A 13661-nucleotide genomic window follows, 5' to 3' on the forward strand; every position below is an offset into this window, starting at 1 on the left:
AAAACATATTTATCTATCGGAGCGGCAGAAAGTTCATTTTTAATTTCAGTCATCGGCTTGCGAGACAAACCGGAGAAATCCACAAAGGCTCCACGTGTGATGAAATCCCTTTTGTAAAAGGCAATAGGTCTGTAAGCAGCCTTTCCTCCCTTTGGCAGTTAAATGTCACCCAAACCCGCTATTATATTGCATAATGCACTTTTAAAGGAATTGTACATGTCCCGTGATTGATGCTATGAAATATGAGGTGTGAGAATATGACACCCTCTGATCTCTGAAAGACAGATATTAAAGCAAACTCTCAAATGAGCCATTTCCCCCCCTCTCTACTTTTTGTTCCTGCTGAAATGTGGAATATAAAAGGCACAGAGAGCCCTTCAGCCTTCAAAAGGAAAGTTAAGCGCTTCTCATTCTTGGTAAGATTTTGAAAATGGAGCCACCTGAAGGCAATCTGTCTCCGCTGGAACCTTAACTTGTCACCGTAACAGAGAGCTGTCACTTCACGGTGCCAGGCGCTGATGGAGACAGACATCCATCATCCGCCGCGTTTACGAACACACCGCCTGATGTCGTGCAGGCCTGCTGAAGCAGTACGTTTCACTTAAGATCTGCCGAAAACACGCTCAGGCACCGCCACGAGTGCTTTCTGTTCACTTGTCCCCGTCGTCTTGAAGGAAAGAGACAAAATAGTGTTCTGAGGCGATACAGAAATAACTGTCCATCAATCACACTCACAGCTACATCACAGGGAGCTCATTAGGCTGAGACGTACTTAAATCTTTACTCCAGAAAAAGCCCATGATTTGGAAACATTAGCTAATCAAAAGTTTCGTAACAGCTTTCAATTATGGGCACACGTCAGGCCCAATTCAGATACAATGAAAATCATTGGAGATCCAATATGGCTCGTTCAGACACCTTTTTTTTGCTTGTTAAAAGTTATTTTTGAGTGACTGTCATGTCGTGATAGATCCTTGGTTGTTTTGACGTGGAACAAATATGTTTTTTAACAAATTATGCATACATCTGCATAGTAAGGAGGTGTCTTTCATCCAAGAGACTGAATCATACGAGCAGTTTTTCCATATGGAAGCGTCATTTAAGCAAACTGTTAAAACATGATTAGTATACCCGATAGTCATTAATATTTAAATCAAGCCAGTCCCCTCCATCTGTGCATTGTTAATGTACTCCTTAGTTATTAATAGTTCGTTTCTGTTAACTCAATTGCAGCCGATCAACGAGGTTTCACTTCCTTGAGGCCCCTTACATTTCATATTTATTGTGCTTTGTTGCTAGATGCAAAACACAGTCTAAGTCTTTCTCTATACCATTAAATATTCATGACTAAATAAGCAACAATCACATTTCTGAAAAAGGCATTTTGTTATTGTCTTTTCAAAGTTAATGCTCAGAAACTCTAGCTCTACGGGGACAGTGTGTCTGCGGTTTGATCGCATATGCTTTGTAGTGGGCTGAAAAATAAGAAAACAAATTTTGATTCAAATGTTGTCTAACAGTGATTGGTATGTGGAAGTTTAGGACATAACCTGAGCTCAACCATTAGTTAGCTGTTGATAGGGAAAATGTGTTTTCAGGACTTTTAACTAACAAATCTGAAAATAATGAAATCACCACAAATAATTGCCACGAGGTGAAACAGGAACCTAAGGGCCCCCCGAGGGTCTGCCCGCTCTGCCTGGTTGCTAATCCAGCCATGGTTGGAGCTTCACTCAATAATTGTTTAGGGTGCATCACCTTACACACGATAAATCATTTGGGTGTGCATACACTATCTTCATTTTTATTTTCATAACATTGAGCCACATCACTTAAAACCCGAAAATCTTTCAAACTGAAGATAGAAGAGGGTTATCAGCCTGACTTTGATTAGTATCATGTAATTATACTGAGACAAACTGGTGTGATTTTAGTTCTAGTTGTTTCTAAAACCCTAAAAAAATAATCAAATAGTATTGCATGAGCTTATTTCATGTTTCATCTAAATCTGCGAAAGTAACTAGTAAATAATTGTAGTTTATCGCTGAAACAATAACACATTTTTGACATCCATTAACTATTGATGAAGTCCTGCAAGCACCACACATTCTTTTGTTCCAGCTTTTCTGTTATGAGAATTAGTTTTAGTTCATGTTTAATCCAAAATCATTGAACTTGAGACTGTTGGTTGGTTGGTTAAAAAAACAGATATAGATTTAGAAACTGATGTCGGAACAGTAAGACTTCAGAAATAATAGCTAAACCACGAAAATCACCATTAGTTCCAGCCCTAGTAATATACGTACCGTAAAATTGTACTAAGTCACAGTATTCGAGTAAATGTACTCACTTCTCATCAGTGAGGGATGAAGTGCTTAACGTCAGAAAAGGTTAAAGCAGCCCTGGATCCACTTAACTCCAGCAGGAGGAGAGGAGACGGGGAACATGTTGAGAATGAGTTTAATTAATGTAGCAGTAAAAAGTGGCCCTCCCTCTCCATGTCCATTCTGCTGTTCAGTATTAGTTCCACTCCAGTGCCCTCAAAGCCGGGAACAAATAGTGACTCTAATGATGGACATGCAACCTCCCCCTTCTCTATCCCCCCCGCACAAGCCCTCTGCTGGTCTCGGGTCAGTGCCCTCCCTCCCTCGCTCTTTCGGCTCCCTGGGGACGGCAGAGTCGGGGGAGTCAACCAGTTAGACAACCATGTTCACCCCATTAGATCACAGAGAGCAGAAGACAACCCTGCATACTGACTTCATTAGCACCAACAAGTTAGGGGGGGGGAGAGATGCTGTTCTGCAAGAGAGTGGTGCAGGAATTAGTCTTTAGAAACACAGGGGGGGGTGGAGCGGCTGCTGAAGTGCAAGAGAGTGGTGCAGGAATTAGTCCTAAAGTTAGCATTTAGTTAGCATTCACACTTCTCGTTAGCTCGTTTCAAAGTCGATGCTTTCCTTTATGAAGTTATCGGTTCTAAAAAATGTTTCTACATAGAAAATACGTCCAAAATATCCCACATGTGAATGTTTTAAAAGTTTCTCAAAAAATGACGTTTGTAAAACAAGAGACTGAATAAACGCCGACCATTAGCTGCCTTTAGCTTAGCGATGTTAACATGAAGTCATGTTGTTTGTTTATATTATAACGTTAGCTTTTTACTTCTAGAGATTACATTTAGGCTTCTAAGATTATACATCTGGTGTTAATATGTAAAAAATATCGTACTAAACAAAACGTGCAAGTATCATACATGCGTTGGCCGCAGATCTTATTTTTCTGCTATAATCAAATATCCAATTACTTACGATGCCAACTTTCAGGATAGCCTACACAAATGCTTCATCCCTGCACTACTCTTTAAAGGCACGTCAACACAAGGAAACAACTGGAGATATCAAAAGAAAGCTACCTCTGTGTAGACCGTTTCTTCTCTGGCGTTTGACAAATTGGTGTTATCTCATGGCGTTTATCATCACAAACTGCCAAAATGAACAAAGAATCAACAGGCGACTTCTGAAAGCAGCAGGTTTATAAAAACATTGCGATCCCACCAGGTGATGCAGTCACATGTCAAGCAGGTGCCACGTCTTACAATGTAAACCGGAATATTCTGAAGCAACAATGAATTGATACTCTTGAGAGAATACGGTGGGACGTATCATGTTCAAAATCAAATCTAAACAAAACAAAAGGAATATCACATGAAATTAAGGTGTGAAAAGGTGCCATGAATGTTTTATGGCAGCCAGCCACTGACATAAAGGATATAAATATTGTATGCAAAGAGAAAAATCCCCCGTTTGAAGTGTTGAGAGCAAAGACAGTGGGAGAGAAAGGGAGGGGAAGCAGGTAATTACGAGTGGAGCTGCACTTTGAGGGATTATTATATTAAAGCAGGAGGAGGATCAACCAAACACGGCTAACCTCTGTAACAGTGCTGGTCTCCACCTATCAGTGACAGCAACATTACAACCTGAAGAGCCACTTCCACTTGACAAACGAAGCACCAAATCCCCAGGCTGGGAAAAAGAAACCCGGCAGCCATGAAGGCACCAAACACCGCTCCTATACACACAGCTCATTACAAGGCGCTTAGTTTCTTTAGCTTCCCCGTTAAGTTGTGCTATTTGGAGAGGTCCAGAAATGGTTATTAAGCCGTTTTAATGAAGTGCTGAACTCAGCTCGTTTTCACCAAAGAGAGGTTAGCTTACAGTTCTGCTGCTTTGGCACAATCAGGAGGATTCATGCTTTCTTTTGAACTTCTATTGCTTTGTTTAAGAATCTGAAAGAAAGGGTTATGTTAAACATCCAATGGATAACACATTTCACCACAATTAAACCAAGTACACCTTTGGATACCGACATTATCTGTAACTTCTATAGAAAGCTTGATTTGTACGTAACAACATTGTGTCTTCATCAAATTAAACTAAATAAATAATGGGTTATTTGTTCATCTACTTTTTTTGCAAAGGTTATGGTTAAGGTTGGGAAACGTCACATGTCAGATTAGCAACATCGGACAAAACAGATCCGTACAGAATGAACCGAAAGTGATGTTGAGGAATGGTTTTGTGGTTTTGAACTTTACAAAAAAGAAAAAGTCATTTTGTGTTTGTGCCCAGATAGACTAAAGCCAGGAAATCAGTGTCTGAGTGCGAGGAAAACTAGGTGTTATAGTTACACATTAAATACATATTTTACCCCACTTCATTAGCTTTTCTTTTAGCTATAACTGAGGATACATAACTTGACTCCTTCTTTCTGAGGAATGAGATGTTATCAAAAGCTCTGGAATACGCTAATAAGTGACGCTTGGGTCAAGATTTTAACATTCATGATTATGTAAGTTTTTCTTGCAAGTATTGTAAAAGAAACATTAGGCATGTTTAAGTCCACATGGTACACATGAGATGATATCTTTGCAATGGAGGCTTGAATTTACTGTAAGACCAGGCTCAACTAACGGTTAGAAGAAGTACTCTTCAAAAGTGTCAAGAGTTGTTTAAGTTAATTATCATTATCTTAAATCAAGAAGTAAATCTACTTAATAGTATATTTTACTGGTATTGTTTTCACCCCCTTGCCCCTGCCTGCCCCTGCAGCTGTACTAATTAAAACTAATCTTTCCACTATTCCAGACAGGATAATGTGATAAATGATTCACTTTCTAGAAAGCCAGAGACGTCCCTTTCTTCCCCAAAAGGAAGGAATCTTCACTCTGAGTCTGGGGCCAGTAAATGCCACCAGTGGGTGAAGAAATGTGGGGTTTAAAAGGAATAAAATGTGGAGTTCCCCTTTCATGAAGTCCTGTGTTTGGAAGCCGAGCTCTCTCCTCTCCCCTCGCCCCGGGGCAGGCTATCATCTCCAGTGACACCAGAGGGAGGGCGGACCCCACCCCACCTCTGCCGGGCTGCTGATGTAAGGGTCGGGAGAGGCTGTGCCGCCCCCCCGTCTCTCAGCTCCACCTTTGATCACCGGCCGCCGACCTCCATGTCTCCAAAACAAGGAGCCGGGGCCGAGAACATGCCGCTGAGCTGCCTTCAGCCCTTTTTCCTCTCCAAATATGAGAAAAGGGTTAATTGTATTTAACAATATACTCTCTACCCCCACCCCACCCCCCCATCAGCGCCACCCTCCCCTCCTTGATTAGAATTAGAATCACATCTGGCGCCATGTTCTGTCCCTCATTACTGCTGAATCTCATTACAACGCGCTCCCACGGGAGGGACCGCGCCGGGATTTTAAGCACACTTTTCGCTTTCTTCCTGCCTTGCTCATCTCATCCACCTCGCCGCTGCTTCTCTTCTGCGTTTACATTAGCGGAAGTCCTCATCTGAGAGAATGACTGAGCGCCACCCTCCTCCTCCTCCCATCCCAGAGCTTGGAAATTGTTTTACAGTGCCAATTAAAGTAGGTATGTTGAGTTTTTTCCAGAGTATGTATTATTCAGAGTGTATTATTTGTTGCGTTCAAAAAAAGAGAAAAAAAACTAAAATAGGACTAGCAGAGGAAGTTCCACTTACTTGCAATAAAAACTACACCAAAGGCTCGGAAATAAAGTCAACATAAGGAAAATGAGGAAGCTTATTTATGGTGCCCTGAAGTCCTGCTGAATAATAGAACCCTCCACATATAAGCATGTTTTAAACTTTCTTTCTTTGCATCCTCGTGCAAACACTGACTGGGAATTTATTTTAGAACGGAGGAAATAATCTAATCTGTAAAGTTTGAGTCCAAAATGTTTTACCTTAGTGAAATATTCATTTAAAGCCATGGCAGGCGGAATCAGTTCCTCTGGAGGTTATGAGGAAATAAGACTTAGAACGTATAATCAAAGCCTTTTATTTGCACTTTTAAGAACCCAATATAAAGTAATAAAAATATGAACAGAACACAAAAATAAAATGGTAGCAGTGATGTGGACCCTGCGTCAGAGCGGGAAACTCTGAAGGTCGCAGGGAAAGCCCTGAGGTTCCTCTTATCGGTCAGCTCTAGATCATGGGCGAGTCGCAGAGCGTGCATGGCCCCTGCAGAACCTTCCTGATCCACTCTGGATCTGTGAGGAGACAACAAGGTTTATTAATATGTAAATAAAGACTGTAGCTATGACGTAACAATGTAACAACTACCAAGTTCGGGCTTTATATCAAGTATAACTGCTGATTCTTCTACGTGGGATGTAGTACATTATTATATCGCAACATCTAGCAAAAATTGTAAGGAAAAATGTCTCCACTTCCAAAAAGGCAAACATTGTTTCATGGTTTATGTATATCCTAGATAACAGTGTGTAAATACCGACCTCAAATAAAAAAAACCTTCAGGTGAACATGACAATGACATATACATTCACTCATTAGGTCAGTCAGTAAATAGTAAATAATATAAAAATTAGGACTAAGCTAGAATTACGGCCTTATTGTTTGATACCTAAGCCAACCAGTGAAGTTGCAGTTCACATCCATGTCGTTTCAAAATGCCATGACTTCATAATTTCATGCCATTAGATATTTGTATGAAATCTTTGAGTTATGGCCAAAAACGTGTTTTGCAAGGTCACAGAACCCAAAAGGACAGTTGCGCCAAATTAAAGAAATGTCCTTCCTGACATATCATTCACCGACCGATGACTGGACAACCTGAGAACATGATGAAAAAAACCAATAAAGAACATGGCTATAATCTAGGAGATGCTTTGAGACAGGAGCTGGGATGATGTTGAATCTGACAGATCTATGACAGATGCCAGAGGGGCACAGACCCGTCAGTCTGTAGCGGTGATAGGCTGGGACGACCAGAGGAGTCCTACAGGGGCTGAAGGTCGATAAAGACCTGGGATGAATGTTAGCAGCCAGATTAAGCCAATTCTTAAACACTAGGAAGAGTGGATTTTCTTCCTTAACTGTCACCACCGTAATACATGGTTCGTGGTAAATAAATACGCTTTTCAGAGTCCAATTATGATAAATAATTGATTTAACGTCCTGTATCTTATTGGCATAGTTATGGATCCGTTTTCACCCGATGTTGCGCTCATGACGACCGATCGTTATGTGCTGAGGACTGATTGAGATAAATACATTTAAGTTAGAGCGACTCATGCTAATCTCCAAGTTTAATAACACTCCTGTGTATTGACCATAACGACCACAGAAATGATTGACGGATCAAATCAATCAGTCTGGGTTCACACTGTTAAATGGCCTTATGCACTTTAATAACCTGGAACCTATAGTGCAGGCTTTGGATGGAATTATCTACAACACAAGGATGTATCGCTTTGTGTAGTGTATTGATCTTTCCTGTTATCCTGCCAGATACTTTCCATGTCTGGAGTCTTTGTCATCCACACGCTTGCATGTAAAAAAAATGCCAATTAGAAACTCTGTTGCGCATATACGTGTCTGAGAAATCCTCTTTTTCTGGTTCTGAAAAGTTGGAATAATGAGAGATTCTTGAGAAATGCATGAGACTTTTTGGCTTGTGCATCTGCCCAAGTAGCGAAACTCAATTAGGGCTACGTGCTTGTTTCGAGAACATGTTTCGCTGTTGTCAAATAAAAGGGTTAGTTTGCATTTTACTTAGAGTTGGAAGAAACTTAAACTAAATTGGGACGAGAATACATTTGTCAAACATTGGAAAGGGAAGCAAGATGATGAGATAAGACCTGAGCTTTCTGACCAGTGTGTTAACTCGCAATTTTTAGGATGCAATGTGGCATCAGAAATGTTTTTTAACAAACAGCTAATTTTTACACATTTCCATTCATCGGTAGGAATTTTACGACTGCCTCGAAATCCATATTGTCAAGCGAGGAGCGGTACGAAGGCCCACGTTGAAGGTTGGCAGGAGGAAACGGCTGACGGAGAGTCTGAAACTGGAGGTGCGGAGAGACGGAGAGTGTTGCTTACCCTCGGGCTCTGGCAGTCTGGAGATGGTATCCAGCAGGAGGCAGCGTCTGAACGTCAGCTTCTGGCAGGCCTGGTATGACAACACACACCTGGAGGAGAGTGAGAGGGAGGCATTAGAGCTGGCTGCCAGGGACCGAGACATGCACACAGACAAAAAACTAGAGCAGGAACAACGCTGAGGTACACCTGACGGCACAGATTTCCCTCTCAGTGCCCACCGCGCTCTAGCTAGCGAGAAGGCAGAAGCGATGTTTGACAGATGATATTTATGAGACGACGAGAGTGGTGTATGGGTAAATATCAAAAGGTAGGAGGCTTGATTACTGTTCTGCAAAGGTAAATAAACCGTCAAAGAAGGCACTTGGCATTAAGCTTCAATTCATATCCTGTCAGGCACGTAGTGAGGCGAAAGCTAATGTAAAAAAACATCTTGTTAGTCGATGTGATTTTAAGGATTTGATCTCCATACCTGAGCCACATGTGACCGTTTTTACAGATGGCTTGTTTGTGGTCCGAGAAGGGCAGCACCTCCTGACACAGGCTGCAGCGCTCAGAGAACGACTGCTTGTTCATCTTGTTCTTGATGTGGCCAATCAGGACCTGAGGAAGATGATACAGCACACACAGAGTCAGAGGGTGTAAGTGAAGGCATCCAACTTGTGTGTGTAATGGTAAGAGTATGAATGGGAGTATAGCGCTAATCTCGTAAGGGCCGAAAACAAATATATGAAGGGGGATACTAGTCAAATAATTTCTCAGATTTAAACTCGCAAATTCAAAAACCTCCATATTCTCTGCAATAATAAATTAATTTGCTAGATAATAAAAATATCTAGAATTATAATCCAAAATGTACAAAATGAAGATAAAAAAATTATTTTAGGAGCGGAACCACATCGCTTTGTGCGGTTCGTTCAATCTCATCAAACCACTGCTTGCTCTGTATAATGCCTGTAGGGAAGGAACTAATGATAATGGGAAATCAGATCTAGCAAAAAGAAAGAAATGTAGATGTTAAGTCTAGAATTTCTTGAATACATTTAAAACTTGAATCTCATAAAATATCCAAGTTGTTTTCCAAGTTGTAAATTAATGACTCAAGGCTTGGAAATATCCAAGTTTTCTCAGAATAATAAACCTCTTTAAAATCTCTGTTGTTTTTTCTTTAAAGGTGGAGTAGGTCATTTTGGAGAGACCAGCTCGAGTGCGCTAGAATTTGAAAATACACAGCCGGAAAAAATCTGCCACTTCCTTACAGAGCCCCTCCTCCAACACACACGAACGCGCACATGACCAATGAGGGCACGAGATAAGTGTGTGCACAGATGGAAGGCTGACAGGCCATCCAGTTATTTTAGCCGGGCCGGCTCAGATGATTGGTCGTGCTTTTTACAGCGCCACGGCTTCCACAGATGACATGTTTGTATGGATTTTTTGTCAAAGCACTTCAGATATTCATTGCTATCGGGATGTTAAGAGCATTCCATGGAATATAACAAAAAGTGTATCTCGAGCCGGTTTCTCAAACTTACCTACCCCACCTTTAACCTACACGAGCCATAATACACCTTTCTAAAAATCAGAGCTTATCAGCAGCAGAAGATGCTTTCCAAAGATTGTTGGTATTTTCACCTGATTAATTATACTTTACATAATCTAATACGATTAAAAAACTTGAATTGCTTTAATCGTTTTAAAATGGATAGCTTCCTAAATAGACTAAAAAGTGTTTAGTGTTTTCATACCAATTTAAGATATGACTGTAGTTCATTACCTTGTAATAAAACAGACAAATAAGCAATTAAACCATTATTGGGAGTCTATGTAAGTTTTCTGAATTGCAGCCACTGATGCAATTGTGAGATACTGGTAAAGGACACTAAGGGGTTGAATAATGATAATGTGAGTCCCTGAGTGTTACCTCTGAAGCTCTGTCGTTGGAGTCTCTGGAGAGGAACTCCACCAGGCCACAGGTGGGGATGCTGGTGTTCTGAGTAATCCAGGTGTTGAGGTAAACCACGCCCAGCACCTTCTTCATGTTTTCCCTCATAATGTGGCTCTCTACAGAACTGATCCAAGCCTGCACCTCCTCAATCTGCTCCTTCAGATTATCCTTCTCCTGTTTTACTACTTTACCAACAGGCTCACTTTTCTCTTTAGCAGCGTCTTCTCCGTCCGTTCCTTCTCCCTCTTCCCCTTCCCTTATGAAGACTTTGTTCTCCTCGAGCGTTGGTTTCCAGCGGTGATCTGTGGGAGGCTCCAGTAGCGACTGGTAAAGTGTCCTCACCAGGAAGAGCTTTAAACGCCAAAAGTAAGGCGAGTCTACTTCCTGGATCTTTTGATCGATTTCTTCCAGCAGCGATGTCGGAATGCACTTGTTTTTCAAAATTTGCCACCTCACGAGATCAAGCAGGTCAGCTGTTTTGTGCAAGTTATGTGCGGGGGACTTGAGCAGCAATGCTGCTGCTGTTTCTGGCGCTTTCAGGGTCACAAAGTTCACCTGGTAAGTCTTGCTAACTGGGTGAAAGCCGCCGACCATACCTTGTGAGCTGGTGAGCGCAATGTAGGCTCCGTTGTGGCTCACCGCAATCCCATGTATCTTCCTCCCTGAGAGGTTCTCAGGTCGCAACATGTCCTCTTGATTGAATATCAAAGTGTTCCCTGCAAATGTCGGTGTCAGCTTTTTAATCCACCCGTCTACAGAACATGTGTACACCGAGACTCCGTGCTGACTGATCGCTAGCGAGACCACGGGGAGCGAGTGCAGCCCTGCAACGTGAGAGTTGTGCACATTCAGTCCGGCTGGCGAAATCATGAGCAAACACCAAAAGACGTAGCAGCCGCGCGAGGCTACGATGAGACTGCAGCTGGTCTTCTGGATCGGGTGGATCATCGGAACACATTTGAGGTTTTCCACGGCGATCTCATCGCACTCCTTCCAGAGGATGACAGGGTGTCGGAGGGTGAAGTAGCCCTTCACTCCAGCCAGGCTGACCGGAACAATCTTGACGGGTCCCACCTCGCTGCCCACGATCAGGCCACTCATACGCCGATCCGTGCCGTCATACTCCCACCACGCCAAGTCGCTGGGACGATTCACACCTGACTCGACAACATCATAAAACTCAACATCTGAAGTTTCTAAAAAAGGCAACACAAACTTCCACAAAACTACGTCGCCGTTTTCCATTAGGACGGCGAGGAGGACCATCTCTATGTTTTCACAGGTGTTGTCCGGCTGAACCTGTTTGGTCGTGTAAACGCTCGACCACTCCATCCTCAGAGGGGTTTGCATTCTGAAGCGCCGCTGCAGCTCGTCAAAGTGCAGCAGGGACGTCTGTGGAGGAATGTTGTCTTTTTTGGAGTAGCCTCGCTGCTTTAGCCTCTCGCTATACTTTTTGGTAAGATCTTCTAGCATTTTCCACTCAAGACGCTTGTAGCTGTTGTGAATGGTCAGTCTGTGGTCTAGCGTTAGGCAAGCGAGCAGACAGCGCCCGTTAGAGTCACAACCTAACGGAGACCAACTGGCGTATTTCATTCCTTTTTGCAGTCCTATTGATGGGTTCATCGCTCTGTCGGCCAAAAAAAGTTGCCTTATTGTTGGGTCCGGATGTGTAGAGAACTTCTCCATCGCTGCAGCCTGCTCTGCTGATGGTCCTACCTTCAAAGTGACAAAAAAACAATGTAAAACATATGGTCAGAAAACATTAGCTAGTCATTTTAGCTAACATCCATAAGATAATAAAAAGGAGAGCATAGACCTTCGACAAGGCTATTCCCAATTTAGCATTGTTAACGAAAGTGAATACTAATTGTTGTATCCTTTATTGGATCTGCTCAAATATGTAATGGTTTCTTCTAGGGATGCCAGCAATTATTCGATTATTCGTTACAGTCTCCATAATCTAAAATTATTTTTTTTAATTCGATTTTATTTATATATTTTTGTATTATTTATGTTTTTCATTTTTTTTCCTGGCTTAGTTTCAACCAAAATATAGACTAATGCTAATAATAGTAATAGTATTAATAATTGTAAATGGCCATTGGTCACACCACCAGTTTGCGGCGGCGAATAATCGATTAATATTCGCCAGGGCTGTCCGATTTTCGAATTTGATCATGGTCAGTTTCTGGCAACCCTAGTTTCTTCCTTGACCCCTGAAAACTGGACCGGTAGTTTTTCAGTAAACCTGTTGACAAACAAATCAAACTGAAAACATATTCCTCCGGTATCATGCCACTGCCATGGGAACACGGTATGCATGCAGATGGATGATGCAGCACTATCAGCTGACAGATGTGACCTCTTTGGGTGCCATCATCTACTGCTCCCTGCTGTAGCCCTTCTATTTACAAGCAGTTAATCATATCTATAAAATGACAGCTGGAAACAACTCTGCCTGTCTGCCACTGCGCCTAGTGGATTCTAAAAATTCAGTTTCATCCACTATTTTTTCTGCCAAGTGGATTTTTTTGGAGTGGAGATGAACCTATAAACAATCATGTTTACAAACCAGAGCAGCTGCGGAGACAGATTTACTTCAGCAAAATTGTTTTTCTGTTTCTGTTTTCATTTGTATGTCTTCTCGTTAAATTATCTTTCACTTTAGTAAATAATAAAAATACAGAAGCATCCACCACTGCCAATCTAATAGGACACAAGTGAATAGTAGCCTGGCTGTGTATCTGAGGCATGTTTACACAGGTTGCCTAACAAGTAGACTAACATTAGAAACTATAGGTTACTTACGTAACCCCAGTTCTCAGAGTAACATGTAGTGAGATGTCTCACTATCGGATGCGCCTCATCGCGGAGCAAACAGAAGCATCAATCTCATTACGCCAATCCTGATTGGCTGGTGATCTTGACGTCAGCATCAGGGAATCCACCCACCCTATAAGTAGCTTGCGCCACGTCGCAGCCTCATTCAAAATAAGCACCTCTTCTCGCTTCACCTTAGCAAGGAGGGCCGTCTGGTGAGACATCTCACTACATGTTACTCTGAGAACTGGGGTTACGTAAGTAACCTATAGTTCTCATTCATAACACTCCGTTCGATGTCTCACTATAGGATATTGAAGCTCCCGTATTGCCAGACAAGTTCATCTCGAAAATCACCAAACCAACCAGAACTTAACAGGTAGAACTAGTGCTGCGTACCGGTACGCCGAACCGGTACTGGACTTGTAAAAAGTTTCGGTTCAAGTCCGGTTAAAACCGGAACGTCAGGAACCGGTACTTAC

The 13661-nt window shown here is 42.0% G+C and overlaps 1 protein-coding gene across 1 annotated transcript in view; it reads right to left on the reverse strand.

Moving 5' to 3' along the window:
• Window positions 1-6321: 6321 nt before the first annotated feature.
• gtf3c4 (general transcription factor IIIC, polypeptide 4) overlaps window positions 6322-13661 on the reverse strand; it is a 10515-nt gene continuing 3175 nt past the window's right edge. The window contains exons 2-5 of the mRNA XM_010773700.1: window positions 10336-12075; window positions 8884-9014; window positions 8415-8503; window positions 6322-6559 (exon numbers count right to left, since the gene is read on the reverse strand). Of these exons, the coding sequence (XP_010772002.1) occupies window positions 6495-6559; window positions 8415-8503; window positions 8884-9014; window positions 10336-12075 (2025 nt within the window). The 3' untranslated portion in view covers window positions 6322-6494. The remainder of the gene's footprint in view (window positions 6560-8414; window positions 8504-8883; window positions 9015-10335; window positions 12076-13661) is intronic.

This window comes from Notothenia coriiceps, unplaced genomic scaffold (assembly GCF_000735185.1).
Source record: "Notothenia coriiceps isolate Sejong01 unplaced genomic scaffold, NC01 NC01_scaffold00012899, whole genome shotgun sequence".
Lineage (NCBI taxonomy): Eukaryota > Metazoa > Chordata > Actinopteri > Perciformes > Nototheniidae > Notothenia > Notothenia coriiceps.